This window comes from Eufriesea mexicana, unplaced genomic scaffold, assembly GCF_001483705.2.
Source record: "Eufriesea mexicana isolate 0111107269 unplaced genomic scaffold, ASM148370v2 scaffold611, whole genome shotgun sequence".
Classification (NCBI taxonomy): Eukaryota; Metazoa; Arthropoda; class Insecta; order Hymenoptera; family Apidae; genus Eufriesea; species Eufriesea mexicana.
Window position 1 is genome coordinate 69,034 of NW_016908771.1, and position 18,793 is coordinate 87,826.

At 43.4% G+C, this 18,793-nt stretch overlaps 1 protein-coding gene across 1 annotated transcript in view; it reads right to left on the reverse strand.

Annotated features, from left to right (window-relative positions):
* The window catches only part of LOC108546138 (tyrosine-protein kinase Btk29A), a gene marked incomplete at its 3' end in the record, with an annotated part of 43,515 nt that overhangs the window by 16,600 nt on the left and 8,122 nt on the right, over window positions 1-18,793 (reverse strand). Inside the window, exon 3 of the mRNA XM_017898079.1 lies at window positions 5,102-5,363. Within this exon, the coding sequence (XP_017753568.1) occupies window positions 5,102-5,363 (262 nt within the window). The remainder of the gene's footprint in view (window positions 1-5,101; window positions 5,364-18,793) is intronic.

The window sequence follows — 18,793 nt, forward strand, 5'->3', positions numbered from 1 at the left end:
TAAATCGTAATAAATCGCAGAATTAATGTCACGAAAGTACCTGTCTCACAGAAATTTATCACGTGTAGGAATTATAATATTCATGACTCTAATCAATCTTAACTTTAGAAATTACCGTGATAAAAGAATTCCAATAATATGTACGCCTAATCACGAAAGCTTTTTGATTTAAGAACCCTTTAACCCTTTTACGAGTGCGATGAGTAAATATACATTAATGAAATTAGAAAATAATTCAATGATATATACAGTATGTACGATGAACATTTATCGCAGATACGAGCCGTGGTGGCGCTAGTGAGTTACGTGGAAAATCGTCTTAAGACTGTTGAGACTCCTAACTCGTGAAAGTGTTAATATACTATTATACATTTTACAATAAATTTCCAAACAGCTGTCTTTATATCTAACAACCGTAAAGTCTAAGTTGTATTTGTTATAAATTAACTTTTAATTCTTCCCAATGCCAAACTTCTGACACTTCAAAACGACACATGTATGACTGGAACCACTTTCATAAGAATACCTGAATACTTCTGTGATTCGCGGCACATTCCTCGACTTGGAATTTCAAATGCAAAATTGCATAGTCACTGTTAGAATTGCTAAAATCGATGCACGTAGCCGCGAAACTCGCGAAGTCGATCAAACGTTATCGAACGGGAAACGCGCGAGGGAGCCAGGTGCGGGTGTCATTATCATTGGTTATTTTTTCCTTTTTCGTTATTCCGTAGCAAGTTACACGGGGCTTTGTACGGTGTAGATCACTGCATGCAATTCGTTGCAGCGTGCGATGATATCGAAAATAGAGGAGCGAGTAGCTACCTAAAGCCCCGAAGCTCACAAAGGGAGCGTATGAAGTGTTGCGCATCGATTTTGATGAAACTTCATAGGCCGATGGAGAAGCGAGAAATATTTGCTTACGTTCGCATCGTTTCTGTGAAAATTCCACCATTTATTTCCATGCAGAATATCTTAAACAAACCGAGATTTCTCGCGGAATTTTCTACTTTTCCTACCATTCGCATCGGTTTACGAAACTTAAAATGGCGTCTGTCAAGAAACGCAAAGAAACGGATTGACGAGGAAATATTTTTGGATATTATGTGAAACGAAATATTTTTACCAACATCGTGCTTGATAATTTTGAATCACACTAATGCTAATTACTAATAACACTAATAACTAATTGTGCCCACTTAGGACACCAGATATCCCTAGAAAATTCCAGAGCTGCACCGATTGCAAGATGGAAGGTCGAAATGGTAAGTGTTCGCAATCACAGATAGCTCTACCAAGGAATTGGAAAGATGCAACTTGGAAATTCTATCGAAATTCTTTAAAACCAATTTCATTCAGGTTCTACCCACCATTCTTAATAAAGATATCAAATTTTAGTCATAAAATAAAATCTCTTATAAAAGAACTCTCATCTATAATTGGTTACATTGGAAACCTGCTTTAAAATATTCAGAAAATTGGGCACTAAAAATGATCGAACATTATTTGCTATTTTCCTGATAAAACCGTGAATCGTTACGATAAATCACACCTCAGAGAGTATGATGGAAAACTCGATTCGTCGTTGTTACTTTGCCACATTCACGACCACTGAGCGTGCAGAGATAAAGGTTGGTCCATTCGGAGGAATCCAGGGACCACTGGAACCGATGGAGATTAGACGAAATTGGGATTAATAGTGCAATCGTGGAAAAATCATGAGTCCTTCATTAAGATGGACGAACAAACACTAACTTCCAGGAATTGACGATATATTCACGTTCCTAGAATTCATATCCATGAAACTTAATGGAACCAGCATCAATTTCGAGAAAATATTATTTGAAATTGGAATATTTGAATTGGATTGGGAAATTAATTCCAAAGAAACTTTCACGCTCTGTTGGAGTTTGAGAATTACATGGGATTCGTTATTGAAGAGTTTGACTCATAATTATGGATGAAACTAGTATTTCGAAGCGATATCTATTCGCTCGGAGAGCTAGTAGTTATCGACAGCTGTCCACAAATTATCTCCATTCGGAACTAAACTCGAAGATCGTTAGATCCTATGGTGAAAATTAGACAAAGTTGGAACTCAGTTAATTGTGAGATCTTCGAAGAATCTCGCGATCAACTATATTTCTCATGCAATTTTCCTTGCACAGGACTCGACGATGCACACCGTTAAATTTACTAGTACTTATACGTGAAAACATTCGTAATTAATTTTAAAGATAGTAGAATAATTTTTGAAGTCGATTAAATCAATTATTCGTGCAACGGTATAAACGGTCGCTACTTGATTATTTATATCCGTGAATTTTTGATCCGAGGAAGATGTCCATCGAAAAATTAACACTTTGCAAACATACGTGTATCTATGCCAAAATATTTATCATCGACCACTGGACCGACATATGGCCAATTTCTACCAGTCGTGTGATACGTAAAATAACCAGTCGAAACATTAGTTATTCGCAATCTTTTTTGTTCCATCCATGATAGCGACCGCACTAAACCCGCGAAATATTTATTCGCGAAAAGTACACGCGACACGAGCAATTTTTGCGTTCCACCGCGATCACGACACACGTAAACCGCTGCAAAAGAAACGCGAAATATTAAATATTCCATCCGACCAGTCGTCAGATTTAATTTAACCGAATTAACCTCGACAAGCTATTCTTTCCTTTGACGAAATCAATTTATCCTAGATCTCGCAATCCATCCGTTCGTACGATAATCATTTCCACGGGGATTACATTAATAACGATTTCATCGTAACATGTTATTCGTTATCCAGAAATTCGAGAACATCGCGATCGCGTTTACGCGATACTTGACTGAAACAAACCAGATGACGAGTTATCGACAGTATCTCGATGTACAAATTCACGGTAAATCCTCGCGAAGAGCACGATAATGATGCCTTGTTTACGCGAAACTCATCCATGTTTGCACGATTGAAACTGATGATTCTAGATTACTATTACACGCATTACCCCGCGTGCATACACGATGCGCATATGCAATTAACACGCGCATCCAGTCACGGTACAAATCGGTATAATATCCACGGAATCCCGAGGAAACATTCGCAATCGTGACAAAGATGACGCGCCATCTCGATTCTCCTTTAATCAGTCGTAATGAATTGGATTATTTCGCTTGAACAGGGAACGCTTTGAGCGGGATCGCGTTCTCAAAAAGATCGTCTGTTCTTTCGACCAGTCAAAGCACAAAGAGAGGGAGAGACGGGGAAAGAGAGTTAATGCAGACAAAGCGGCACGCAGCGAGCTAATTCGATCAAGATGGCAGCGATTAAAGGCAAGGAAAATGGCGGCCGCCGCCGCTGACGCGCAGATGGCGCTCGCAGTCGATTTGGAACTAGGCACGGCAGTCTTTCAACCGTGAAGCATCGAATGGAAACGATAACCACCGAGTTATACTACTGCGAATGATGGAATCTACCAAGGTTAGTTACCGTTGAAATATAGCAAGTGAAAATGAGGAACCTGTTCTTGGTTTAACCTAGATTAAAATATATAATTCGACCGTCCACACGGTTCGACTGCCGAAAGAATGACGACTTGTACTCTGCTCGTGCGGCACCTAGCTAATTACACGCTTCACTCTGTTTTACATAGATGTCGCGATTACCCGAGGAATCTACCGCTTCGATAATTACGATGTGAGAATTGCGGCGAAGGGTTCGGAAAGAGGGGGAATTTTTCACGGCGTTGTATCTTTTCCACGGGAAAGAAGAGAAGCAATTTCAAAGTGGTTTTAATGAACGCTGGCTTAAGGAACAGTGGCCTCGAGGAACGAGCATAAGCCCCGAGAGTGAACGAAACTGCTTCAGATTTACGGCTCGAAATGAATTACAATGCTTAACGACGTTCCTCCGGCTGGGGCACCTATTAAGAAAAACCGAGCATCTCCGTTATCTGGGACACACGCTTATTATCGCGAGACAACGAGCGCAAAGAAAACTCCTCGACCCGCGACTTCAATTTGCAGTTTGCCTAAATATATTCTAAGCGTTCGCCCTTTATTGTATCCCGCGAATCGTGACTCGGTTGGAGAAAGGATCCTCTAACGAGCTGCGCGAATGCAAGGCTAATTGCAGTGGCCCGGCCGATTAAAATATACTAACGACGATTCGAGTGGCCAGGTTGAAGGAGTGCGACTTATTATCGTGAAAATAAGCAACGCTGCTGCGCCAGAAATGGAGAAAGCATATCGGTGGATACCAGGAATTTCTGTGTCACCGACGAAGCGAGATCGAGCTACCGTCTAGAGCTCAGGAGTCTATCAGAGGGGACGTGGGTCTGATTGGTACTAATCTCTGGGCCTGATCGGTCGCGAGATTTTTACTTATCGCGCAAATAGAATTATGTGGCATTTTGCGACGAATAAAGCAAATTAGACAGGGGTAAATTACTTAACTTATCCTACTACTGTGTCATAAATAGAGCACCAAAGATGGAGTCAAGTACCTCTTACCCTGTATCGTGCTGAAAGGAGTTAAAACGGTGAATGATTTTCAGTCTAAACAAAAGAGCTTGTCAATCTTGACACTCATCGTGTCGCTCGTGTCGCTTAAACACTACGAGCTGCCAGTGTTTACCATTCTCGTAGGTCCAGAACGAAAACAAATGGAGCAATCTACATCCGCAAACACACACCTTGCTCGTAACCTACCATTCTTGGAACTCGCGTCGTCCGCGCTTGGATTCCAAACATTGCCAAACCTCGCACATCTACGCACACACATACACACACACACACACACAGGCGCGAGCCTCGAGTTCGTTTACCTTAACCTTCGGCCACGGCAACGCCTTTCGTAACACGGGCTATTCGTCGGTGCAGGTTCACGAAAGGAAAAAGATATATATGTACATATATTCAAGGTATACGAATCGCGTATCCAACGTGAACACGTCTGGCGAGAGACAGGGAGCGACGCGTTGGAAATTTGACCGCGTTTGGGAACGGGAGAGACAGGAGGTGGGAAAGAAAAGCGAAGAGAGAAAAATAAAAGAAAGGCGAGGATGGAAGAAAAACGATAGAAGAAAATAAAGAAAGAACTCACCAGCACGGATGGCACGGATCCACTCGGAGCGGTCCTGCTCGCGGGCTGCGAGAAGGTAGAGCGTGTACTCTTGGCCGGCTTCCCGATAGCCCACCTGGAAGGGTAGCCCAGGTGGAATTCCACCCCCGCCGCCGCCTGTTCCTGCCTCGCTGCCTGCCACGTCGCTGCCGACGCCGCCGACGCCGCCGGCGCTGCTCCCGAGGCTCGCCGTCTCAACCACGTGGACGCTCTCGACCGCGATTCTACCTCGTTCCTTGCGCCGCTACGGACAGAGAACAACCCCGTAGTCCCCTCGTTAAGGTTCCGGGGAGGAAAGAAAACACAACGAGACGCGGAGGGTGGCTGGAGACGTGGCCCGCGGCAGGAAACACGCGAACAATCCGCTTCCTCTTTTCCCACAAACGTTTACTCCTTCTTTTCTCCCAGCGAGACAAGTCTCACAGGGACTTTGACTTTTCCGTGTCACGTCGTTGGAGTTTGCGTTCCAACTTGCGAGGCTTAGTCCGGAATAGGCGTGTATTACGGGGGTGTTCTTTTGTGCCAAGAGGACTGCGAGTCCGGTGGGACGCAGAGACACTTGACTCGCTATGTACGATCACTATGATCTTAGGATCGCGTTCGAGATCGTTCTCCGATGCCGGTACACGTGGTTTAACGTTAGGCTTAGGAAACGTTTGGATCGGTGACCTCTCGCGACCGCGGTTCAAGTGTGACTGCCGGAGACTCGCGTGGACCGGCTACCCCCACTCCACTCCTTGTATTAAGGATTTCGGTTCGATTCGGGCGTGGTCGGGTCTGGTCGGTGACTCGAGGCTCCTTGATTCGTCGCGCGCGACGAGTTGCACGGCGAAAGAGAAAGGAATGTTTGGGTACGGTTTGGAGTGGGGGTAGTGGGCTTCGCAGAGAGGAATATCTGACGCTGGCTATAGCTTCGGATCGAACGGCCTACCAATTTCGCTCTCGGAACCAATCTACGTATCAATTCGCTGCGAAAAAAATTGCCACTCTCTTGTTCCACTGGTCGTTCCCATAAACTGATCTTCGTTTCTCGTCGAATTTGGAAATGGATTCATCGGTAGAAAACGGTCTTAATATTTACGAATAATTACACGTAAAATCGCTAAACGTCAGCGATATCAGCCTTCGCGGACTCATATCTCTAGCAATGCCATTCGCGAAAACTCTGGGGCATATTTACGTTTTTATTCGAGCGCAGTAGTCGGTTTGCATTCCGAGCTGCGCGTCAGGTATCGGCTGATTGACAATGCCATTCCATTCTTTTCTCCCTTTTCTCTCCCTCTCTCTCGTTTTTTTTTTTCCTTTTTTTTGTTTTCATATCAGCGAAACGCGTACAGAAACGAAACCGACAGATATTCCCGTGCTGTCCGCGTTATCGGGACAGGGAATCTCGATTGCACGCGGATTCTATCTCTCGTAACCGTCGAAACCGTCGGTGTTTGGATAACGAGAACATAAATGCTACTTAGGGACCAGGCAATACCGTTTCGACTAATATTTGGACTAAGGCTTTGCAGCGTGCACGTTTTAACGTGCAGTCAGATTCACATAGCAACGACGGATCCGATTCCCATGGTACACGTGTGCAGAGGAGTCCACATTGGGAGCTGCATTTCGAAAGGAATATCGAAATAGACGGTTCGAATTGTCGACTTTCGGTTACCACGACACGCTCGTGCATTCAACTATACTACTAGTCGAGTGAATCCTGACAGGAAGGACATTTCGGAAGGATTCGAATGGTTTTTAGGCCCCCGGGTAAACGGAGCTGAATCCTAACTCCTGTTAAACTGCCTGGAAATTAGTTATAGTAATTTTTCGTCTACAAATACGCGACCATTTTTCGTTACAATTTCGATTAATCTAAAATATCAATGGTAAATTTCTATCTAGATAAAAATTTAAAAAGTTAACGTTAATTTTTTCAGAAACAAGTATATCGTCAGCAATTGAAAACACGAAAAATCATTTTAACTTCTTTGGTAGTTCCAGAGTTAAGTTTAATTCGGTTTCATTTAGGTCAGTTTTAGCTCGCAGTTGCAACCATATCGTGCGATATTGTATCATCTTTACTGTGCAACAGAGATATAATTAAAACGCAGTATCGTAATGCGATAAGATAAGAAGCTTTCTCTGAGCGAGAGGAGACTTTAAACGTGATCAACACGACGTTGAGTAACGTTGAAAGACCAAGATAGACCATAGGTAAATGAACTCGTCTCGGAGTAGACAGTACGTTCATCTCAGGAAAAGATTTTGGATAGAACGCGTCTAATCGAAATTTCGTGTTCATCTCAAATTTTCCTCTAGAGACGAAATGTTATCCAATCGCTTCGAATACCGAGTATTTCTAGACACGACAGAGGAAATGGTCCCGCTAAATCATCGCGAGCGAAAGATCCCAAGAACTCGTTTGGAAGACAAAGCTGCGTGTTCAGAAGCAGATTGGAGTAAGATTCGAATAAGAGGAATCGCGATTTGGAAATTGGTTCACAGGAAACGAACGGCACAATCGCGTTTCCTTCGTCGGGGTTCCAGCCTCGTTATCAAGACTGTCTTATCTCTTGCTTCGAAGCCCACTCCGATTCGAATTTCTTTCCGCTGCGAGCGATGAAATCGCAAGAACTTGGCGTCCAACTTTCCCGCTCTTTCATTTCACGCTTTCTCTATTAATTCCCCTCGTCCCTTCTAAGTCCTTCCCTACACTCGCTATCTTTCTTCCCCTTTCGCACCCCTGCGCCTCCTGCCATGGGTGGCGAAGGAACGAGGATTCGAATCCTTTGATGCCGTTGCATCTGCCCTTCTGCCTCTATTTGCTTCCTAACTCTGTGCACACGTTCCAATCTTCCCTGTTATTCGCCGTGGAAACGTCTCTTGTCATTAACCGGGAGAAACGAGCTTACAGGAATCGTGTGGAGAATAAAAAGGGAAGCATAGAGCTACCAGCTTCGCAGACTAGACGTCTAAGGAACGTTGCAACGTTGTTGTCCGGTATCAAGAGCAAACTTCGTCTGCACAGTTAAGGTATACCGAGGTATACAAGAAAATGGAAAGACTCGAGGAGTTTATGGGCACTGTGCAGGGTGTAAACGCTGCAGATAACCCAGCAGCAGGTTCTTGGATCTGAATCTCAGGATCTTTGTTAGATTGGATAAAATTAAAGTTAAAGGCTTGGAAATTTCATGGACCAGGTTACACGGACCTAGCAGTCAGGTTATGTGACCCTTCCCTGGAGAATTATAGCGCATCTGACATAATTGGAACTGTCAGTATCAGAGTACATGCATCTTGGGGACGGTGCTGTTGGACATTGTCAATTTAGGACCTCGAGGTTCCAATCAAGCCACTTTTAAGGTATACTCTTTGGATCTAAATTTTTATATAACTATCTGATGCATTGTGTCAACTCGAACCTAGCTTTTCTTAATGTCTAATTCTTAGAAGACGATGTCTGAACAGTGTACACTCTTGGACTCTCGTGACGCGAATTTTGGTTAGAAAAAGGAGTAAAATCCTCTAGAAGATGCTCTACTGCATAATAATATTGTTAACTATTATAGAAACCCAGAATCATACGTGATTGTGACACTTTGTAATTAGTGTCTAAGACAGTCGTAAAATTAATACCCTTAATACAAAATCTGTCGAGAGTGAAATTTTAATTCTAATTCTAACGCTATTAGAGAAACTAGAGCAACGTCAAGTCCATCTGAAGTCCAAGAAAAATAGCCTGGGGATAACAAAATGGACGCAACGAGCCATAAATTCCTCTCTTCGATAAAACACTAGTAACTTACTCTCTTAATCTTATGAATGCAAATGCAACAAAATACAGCACGACGTTACGTTATTTAATTTCTCGACTCACCATTCAGAGTCGACAAATCCATTGCAGCTCAAGTACTGGGGAAAAAAGTTTCGCGATCACAGGCAGGGAATTTCGGGAAAAATCCTGCCGCAACGCGGCCACTTACCCCGTTTAACCTCGCGAGTAAAAATGCAACAAATTGCAGCGCGATATTATATCACTTGAACGTGTCAGCGTGGCCGGCAGCTGGAATCCGCGCGCGAATCGTAAATCACCGGGCGAAGTTCACAGAAAGGGCGGTTTTTGCCGAGCACAGTGGCGGCCATGCCGGTTTTTATCGCGCGACGTCGCGAAGAAATAACGAAGCTTCCGGCGCGAAATAGCGCCGGATAACGCGACGTCGTGTAAAATTCGACGTGGTCCTGTTTTAATCCCGCGACTCGCGTTTCATGGGACATTAAGTCGTGGTTAAGAACAGCCGTGGTTCCCTGATCGAAAAACTTTGATGGCACTTCCGGTTACCGGAACATAGTACAGTTTTCGCGCGCCTTGTTATTCCGCGCAACGATGTCTGTTTCCTTTCATTTTTCTCCACTTTTCTCCACTTTTCTCCTCTTTTTCCACTCCCTCCTCCTTCCAAACTACCATCTTACTCGGCCGGCACGAGATTATCATCAGCGAAGTCGAAAGGCGGAATTTAGAAAAGAAATTATCGATCGAGGAGGGAATTATCATCGAAACGACGTTTCTGGAAAGTCCGCCATTTTTCCACGAAATTCGCGTTCGAGAACAGAGAACAGAGTTTTTGAAGATAAAAATATCGTTTCAATTTGCGACACACGGCGCGACACGCGCGATATTTCAATTAATAAACGAAATCGATGAACCACGTGATCCGCGCCATGTTTATTTTATACAACGGCATTGAACGACCTATTCTGTTCGTTCCTGTGGTAATTTTAACCCTTTCAATATGGCGCACGTCGTCGTGAAGCCTCTCCCGTAGAACGAAGCGACGTGTCAAAGATGGAATGAAACATTACGATCGTGCAGTCTTTAGCATTCGATCTTTTGACATCAATTTTTTGAAGAAAAACAGAAAAGAAAAACTGAAGAATTGCAATAGAGCTAGCAATTCCTGGTCAAGAGAACTAAGAGAAACGGTAGCACTTGTTTTAAGATTTTACTCAATTTTTGTGGCCGGTGACTATAGTCACTCGTCGCGTGTAGATAGTCTCGTGATCGGTGACTATAGTCACCCGTAGTAGCGAAAGGGTTAATGGGAAATCGGTTTACGTTATGTTAACCTCTTGCGGTGGCAAGAAATTCACTGGCGCGTGTGCCAGAACGGTCCAGTGTTTCTGTGACAAATGCCTAACGACGTGTATACCACGTCGTTGGCGATTCTGTGACAAAAGCATTACGACGTGCGTGACACGTCTTTCCAGCGCAAGTGGTTAAATTTCGAAGAAAATTCTCGATCATCTTTCAAAATTCGCGAGGATGCGACGCGAATAGGGTATACTAATTTTATTGGGGATTTGGCGAATTCGCGCGCGGGAATTTCGAGGGAAATTAATCCGGAAACGAATGGATCGAAATTCTGAATCGAACATCGTTTGTCAATCAAACGGGACAATATGGAGTGTAGATGGAGTGCGTGCAGCGACCACGAAGCACTCGAATAAATGCGCAACGAATTCGATGACACGTGAACATCGTTGACACGGGCCAGGTCCAGACCTTTCATAAACAATATGAAACATCCACGACCCTCGATACAACCGAGTCATCGAAATCTAGAATTTCATCGACATCCATGAAAATTCGTGATCGAATCCTCGCGAGTGATTTTCGATCCGCGATTATGTTCTACTTTAATCGATAATCGATCGCTCCTCGTCGTTAATTACGAGTCTACACGGAATCCATTAACGCTCCATAACATGTCGAGTGACATAAGAGTGACACACCCATGTGTGTATATAAGATCGTAAATATTATACACGTATATAATAAATATGTATAATTAAATTATTTATAATATGTGATTTTTGAAACCATATTTTATTTTATCCACGCATAAATATATGTTTTATTGCTGTATTGGTAATAACACATTCGTGACAATTATTATTGATTTCCAAAATGGCTGGTTTCGAATTTCTTGTTCTCTGTAGTTATTAACAATACCACGGAATTTATGTTAATATTTTGATAATAATCTGTTTATCTTTATCCTACTACTTGGATTACACTTTGCAGCAAATAAACTCCCAATTTTTAAGACGAGAATTGCTCTTCTAACGTTTCTACTTTTCGAGTAATACTTCTTTTTAGCCAAAAGTATAGAAGGAATAAAAATATTTTGGCACAGATACACTTGTCATAGAAATTTATCCTATAAAAGTGTGAATGCAGTTTCAGTTCATAAAACATGCATAAATTATAAAATTTATTATTACTAACAAATTGTTCACGACGTAAATTTATAATAAAAGTGAAAATGTTTATAAATTATTGGCCTGATTGTTAATGACAAATTACAATAAGATTGTTAATAACAAATTGTTCACCATGTATACTTATAATAAAAATTAAAAAATTAATGAATTATTGGCTATTTGAGCGGAAAAATAATAATGAAATCAGAAATTTCCATCGATCTTCGACCGATCGGCGACTATATAAGGGGCCCCTCGACACTGGTGAAGTCATTTGTCATTTTGACTTCGAAGTGGAAACATCTAAATTTTCGTCGCATGGGGGGATCGACGATGAGAAAGGGTGGTCAGTGGTCATTGGCTGGACTCTTTAGGCTAGACGATGACTATTATCCATTCCACCCACGCTCTGATCCCCATAATAATATACCCCCATTTAATAATAATTTTTTAATTAATTATATTCTAAAAAAATTTTTTTTTTATTCTTTTAAATAAAATTCTATTTTCAAATTCCCCCTCCCCATCATGACTTTTTCTTTTTCTCCTTTTTCTAATTTATTTTTGTATCTCATCGATGTTACGTACGAAATGTATATACCCTTACCCTAAGTTACACGTAAGGGTTGAAACTTCATATATTTCGAAAGAAGACATCAACTCGCACGTTTTTCATAATCACCTACACGATTCTTCCCAAATCCTCGAATAACTTCCAGAAGCATCCCTTCCGGAAATATTCAAATCACTCGGGTTACAAGAAACACAGGCGGCAAACGCTTTCGATGAACCCTTTGCCAGGGAAACAACGTCTTTATCACGAAGCGTAACAAGCTGTTCGCGCTGAGGAGCAGGGCCCAGAGCGGCCGATACAGGGTGGCTCTTTCGGAACAGTGGAAATCCGGCGAGACAAATCGAGTTTCCTGCCGCTATGGAAGGATATTGGCTGCGTGTATACACACGCAGGGGGGTGCGGGGACTTTATGCAATAATGGAACGTATATAGCACGTGCACCGAGCGAATGGCGCTAGCGCTCGAATTTTGCGTAACGCTGCAACAACTTTCTCAACAGGTTATTCGGTATTTCGCCCACCCCTAAATCGCGTTTACGCTTAATGCTAGCCTCCGGGCCGCTGACCAGCCTTCGTTCATCCCTTAATGTCATTACGCGGATTAAAAACGACGGAACGCATTATCTGCGAAATGGCGATGGGAACAGCTGACGGGAATTATTTCGCGCGGAACGCACGAGGGGATGAAAACGGATCGCGAGTGTTGTGTGAGAACCAATGGCGGACATTCGTGCTCCTCGGCGATAAATTTCGGGATCTTCGTGACCACGACCTGCGTCCAGCTTTCGGTTCAAACGTGACCGAATTTTTAATCGACTTCTCCCAATTTTTCCCAATTTTTCCTAATTTTTCCAGCTTCTTGGACAGGTGGAATATTCGGAACTTAACCCTTTGCACTCGAAATGCGCCTCTCAATCGCCATTTAATCAGATTCCAAAGATGGATGTTAATTAATATATCAAATTTACAATTACCCAACGATGCGTGGAATATCGAAGTAAAATAATTCTACGTCCGAATTTGCATACGATTTCTTATTTATCGTTTTAAAAATATCGTCGACTTTATGGCAGAAAGTCTTCGAATTACTATTCTCCTATCTACCCCTCGGAGTAGATTTCTCTCTTCCTTAACGTGTTCCACGAAGAAAACTATCCTAATCTAGCAATCTTTGCGTATTTCAAACCCACCCTTGATGAAAAAAATATTTTGCAAATATTATATGATCGATATATATATGGAACCAACTTTTCCTAATTTTTCCAGCTTCTTGGACACGTGAAATATTCGGAACTTAACTCCTAGGAGTAAATTTCTCTCTTTCTTAACGGGTTCCACGATGAAAACTACCCTAATCCAGCAATCTTCGCGTATTTTAAATTCACACTTGATAAAAAAAATATTTTGCAAATATTATATGATCGATATATATATGGAACCAACTTTTCCTAATTTTTCCAGCTTCTTGGACACGTGAAATATTCGGAACTTAACTCCTAGGAGTAAATTTCTCTCTTTCTTAACGGGTTCCACGATGAAAACTACCCTAATCCAGCAATCTTCGCGTATTTCAAACCCACCCTTGAGAAAGAAAATATTTTGCAAATACAATATGATGGATAGTCGATTCAGCAATTTCAATGTATTCCAAACCCACCCTTCAAAAAGAAAATATTCCATAGATATAGTTATATGCATTATACGTATTATCCGTAACATGTGTATAATGATCTAACCATCCTGATTCAGCAAACTTCGATAGGTATTGCGAACCTATCCCTGAGGGATTGGCAAGGAAATATTTGACAGATCTCGTTATATGCCCAACATATTATTATCTGCAGTAGTATACCGTAATACAGCGAAATAATAGAACTCTTTCACTCTGGTGAACTGAGCTGCGTGTCGTTGTGAGCTATAATTAGAGAGATTGTAAAGAGAAAAGAGGAATTTAAAAAGGAAAAACTTATCATACTGCTGCATCAACTAACATACCAGACTCGCACAAGCTAATAATTCATCAGAAAATGTGTCCATCTTAACACTCTACATACTAACCAAGACCACAATTATCCAACGGCAAACACTCTGTCTGCTAAAGACGGCTACAGTCATCCGCCATTAAAACAGTGTACACAGTAACTAACGACGTTACCAATGACGTACCAAGAATTGGTGCTAATATTTTCCAACATAAATAAAAATCACCGATATTACTTAATACCTTTTTAAAATAAGATTCGCCTCCACCGATATTACGCAACGAAATTCAATTTCGCGATCCACTGTACCTGCAACTAGCGTAAATCCGCAACTCGGCGCGAAACTCGCGCACCGTCGAAAGAAGAATAAGAATGCGAAGACTGCGGAAAAATGAAGCAAAAGGAATCGGGGGAAAGTAGACGAATAGAAAGAAGCGACCAATAACTCCACAAACACCCACGCTTCCGCCCTCACGCCCACGAAACAGCCCTGGCGTAGGCAAAGGTTCCGACACACGGCGTCCATGCCCTAATAAACTTTAATAAAGCCCGCAAAGTCTGGAAACAGACTCCCTTTGGCCGCAGCCCATCTCCACTCGGCGTGTCCTTGTTCAGGAAGCGAGCGTCGCGGAAAGAAAGCGGTGGTCGACGGAAAATTTCATTTAGGCTTTTCGAGCGGTCCTGCGCGACGACGTCTTTATTAGATTCGCCAGCTTCCGGTGGCCTTCGTTACCGTCCTCATTCTTCCTGCGGCCACGCTCTAAAGCCTCTCGCTCGTCCGACTAGGCTACCGGGTACGCTCGTTCCGGACACATGTCGAGCTCGAAAGGAATAATCGAGGGAATAGAATCGGCCTCTCTTCTCGCGAGGAAGAACAAAGGAAGAACGAGGAAAGCCGGAATCCGAGCCAAGGAAAAATCCGCGTCGGATCCCTCGGTTCATTCGCAGTTGGCTACTCCGAACTTCCGCCCGCGCCGTTTCTTTTTCACCTCCACTCCAGCACGGAGTTCTCGTTCCTTTTTTCCTCTGCAAGGAGCAACAGCGAGTAACGAGGCCGGTTTTAATTAAATACCCCGTTTTCCCCCGGAAACCCGACCAGAAATCGTATTTATTCGCGCGAGCAGCAGACCTCTTCCGGTATCCTTGACGATCACCGACAGGGTAGTCTGCGATCCTGGATCAACCCTCCGCATCGATTCCTGTTTCATTTTCCTCCTGGAGGATGAACGACAATGGGAACGATCGTCACGGGGGAAGGGTGCTCGGAAAATACGCGAAAAACGTCTCCCTTCGACGATTCGGTGCCCCTGTTCCGTTCGGCTGACGCGTTTCGACGTATACGCGACAGCTTGTTAAATCCACGAAACGTACCGTTGCGAAATTAATTATAACTGCACGGAGCAATTAGTCTACCTTGTTTACGCTTCCTCTAATAGAAATTTTCGTACCCGTTTTTTCTTCCTTCCTGTCGGAACGATCGAATTAATTTGATGAACCGGAGGAAAATTTACGCCTTTCCGGGAACCATTTTGTTTTCACCTGATCTCGTCGATGCAACCTATGACGAGGACTGCGAGGCTTATAAATAATTTTACATTGGAATAATATTTTGTTTTTCCTCACTCCGTTTCGGAATTTTCTAAGGAGCGACTCATCATCGAGTTGCTGTTATTCTTCTAACTCGCGTCGTTGGTCTTTGTCAACCAGTTAAAAACCAAAATGAAATTATAAAGAGCCCCTGATATGGAATTCCAAAGTGAAGGAATTCCTTTGACCACTCAGACTCTACTCGACACCGATTTATTAAAAGGATATTAGCCCAGCAGAGAGGACCGGTCATCCGAGCGATGTTACCAATGACAGTCTCTCGGAGAAATGATTCACGGCTACGAAAAATTGCTCGAGAAGCAAGGAAGGAGTGTTTCTGACTCTAGAGTCCCGTTTCGAGGATCTCGAGGAGATTAAGAGGAATTTTTCTCTCGCAGCAGTTCTACCGATCGAGCTTACCTCCACGTTGCAGAAGTCTGGAAGAGGTTCGTGAAGTGTGTAGAAGTCGAAGCAAGGCCGATGACGCTTCTCCCACGTGGAGAGAAGTGCAGGTCCCGAGAAGCCGAATCCTCGACGATCCTCGAAGCCCCGCGACGCGATCTATCGCGACTTCCGCTCCGACCTCGCGCGATCCCTCGGCGCCTTAACGACGAAAGTTCGCGGAACAGGTCTCTCCCTTGCTCTGCAGAAGCCGGGTGTCGAAGCCGACGATATCCCGGATGAAAAACGGATCCCTTCCCACGGATGGCCGAAAGCGAGGATTAATTAGAAAAACTTTCGTCTGATGGATTAATCCCTGCGACTCTCCGAAGAAGACTCTGTCCTCCTACAATCTCGAATATCTCGGATGAGAAAACTTCCGCGGAGTAATACACTTGGAAGGGCGTAGTGGATCCTTGGCCGTTGATCGATAGCCTCGGAACGTTCTTCGCTGGTCTCCAGACCGATTGTTCCACTGACTCCGTTTGATACCTCGCCGAGTGAAAAGCCGACCTCTGTCACCGATCCAGAGAGCCTTCGCTGACGTTCGACTCGAAGTCGAGAGGTATCTCGGCTGTACTCGCGATGCTTTACTTTGCAATCTTGTCTATCGAGAGATCAGGGTTGCCGGAACGCGATGGCGCGACTAGACGGGATCGATCGATCGACCGTGAGATATCGCGAGATAATCGCGAGATATCGACGAACGATGGAGGAAACGCTTTGACAGCGAATGGCTAGATGACACGTAGAATACGGTAGCCGAGGGTGAAACGACGGGGTGAAATCGACCGTGTGTACGTTTAGCTGCGAGTGGATGCGTGCTGATGCTCGCGACTAGGAGAGAGCGATCCCGATGACGACCACTGACTGAGCCGCGGAGCAGCATCAGGAACTCGCGACGGAAGAAAGGATGAAGAGAAGGTGGCGGTGGCGGCCCCGGGGCGCCTGCGCTACCAATTTTACACATGGTCTACGAGCACGTTATATCCACCCCTAAGCAGCCCCTACCACCGAAACAGGCTGGCTTGCCTACCAGCTAACGGGCTGCGTACCTCTACGCAGGTAACTACTACCGTTAACCGTGACCGAGTAGGGAGCTACGTGCTGATGGCAGAGAGTAGGGAGAAGGATACAGAGGGTGCCTTCCGGTGGCTGTATCTGGTAAAAGCAGCTTCGATTTAAGAGATAGCGTGGTTAAATATCGGGATCGGATTCCATCCTGGGTAGCTGGTGATAAGGGAAACAGGCTGTGATTTGTTTCAACCCTTAACATCGAAATTCATCGTCAGGAAAATGTTCCAATTTTTGGGGGATCTCGGTTAGGGGTTAAGTGATAAGAACGCGAGCCAAGAAAAATAAATGGACATAATAATAGATACCAAACGAAATTAATACATCATACTGTAGAATTTAAGAAGAGTCTCGCAAATAGTTAATTTTAAATGACAGTAGCAATTAATGGGAATAAGGTGATAAGGTGATAAGAGAAATAGGAAAACAGGCTGTGATTTGTTTCAACCCTTAACATCGAAATTCATCGTCAGGAAAATGTTCCAATTTTTGGGGGATCTCGGTTAAGGGTTAAGTGATGAGAACGCGAATTAAGAAAGGTAAATCGAAATAACAGGTACCAAACGAAATTAATACATCATACTGTAGAATTTAAGAAGAGTCTGGCAAATAGTTAATTTTAAATGACAATAGCAATTAAAAGAAATAAGGTGATAAGGTGATAAGAAAAACAAGGAAACAGGGTGTGATTTGTTTCAACCCTTAACATCGAAATTCATCGTAAGGAAAATGTTCCAATTTTTGGAAAATCTTAGTTAAGGGTTAAATGATAAGAACGTGGAACAGAAAAGGTGAACCGAAATTAATACGTCACACTGTAGAATTTAAGTCTCACAAGTAGACAATCGAAATCAAAGGGGATATAAAATGGTACTGCATTGAACGAAACAAAATAAACTTCGTTCTAAATTAACACAGAATATAACGCAGAACAGCGAGAATAAAATTAACTGCCAACCGAAATATGAAAAAAAAAAAAATTAAATTTCCGAAGAAAATTCGGAAAGTGTTGTACACCCAAGCGAGTGTACCCACGACACGATATATCGTCGTCAGCGCTAAAAGGGTTAAACGCAATTACTCCGCGGGACGTGGAAGAAAGAGGGAGCCAGTTTAATTCGATTAATATCCCCATAAACTAAAACAATCTCGTCCAATCGTCCCGTTTACTTTCCCGCGACGTAAGATAAATATTTAACGAGCGACGACGAAATCCCGAACGAGATTCGCGAAGCAAGAAGGGTGCGTAAAGCGTCGGCTAAAAGAGGCAGGAACGGATGAAATAATGTAAGACTACCCCGTTCACAGGGGTGGTTATGTCAGCGAATGGTCGGCCCGGTTCAATCGAACAGGTCGAGTGTCCGGTGTCCGATTGCGCTAATCTTCCGAATTGCGATTTATTGCTAGAAATTGGAAACCGTGGCTGTTTCGTCCACGTCCTACCTACTTTCCTGGTTACGTAAACGTGTTTATGCAAGGCTGCAGCGATCCCGAAGGATCCTCGCATTCGGAAGGGTTGCGATGGCCGGATCAGAGGGTTGAAGATGAACTCTAATTACGATTTCACGTTCCGTAAGTGGGAAGGCGGTTTAGACGAACGTGTTTCCATTCGTAATAACCTGTATGCGAGCTAACGAAGTTCCTTTTAACAAAGTATAACGATGATACATCGTGCGTTTTCCCGTTTCGCGCAGAGAACTTTCTTTGTGGCAGCTCGTTAGACGATAGACCATTACTCGAAAAAGGTGGCGGAGAAACGGGGGGG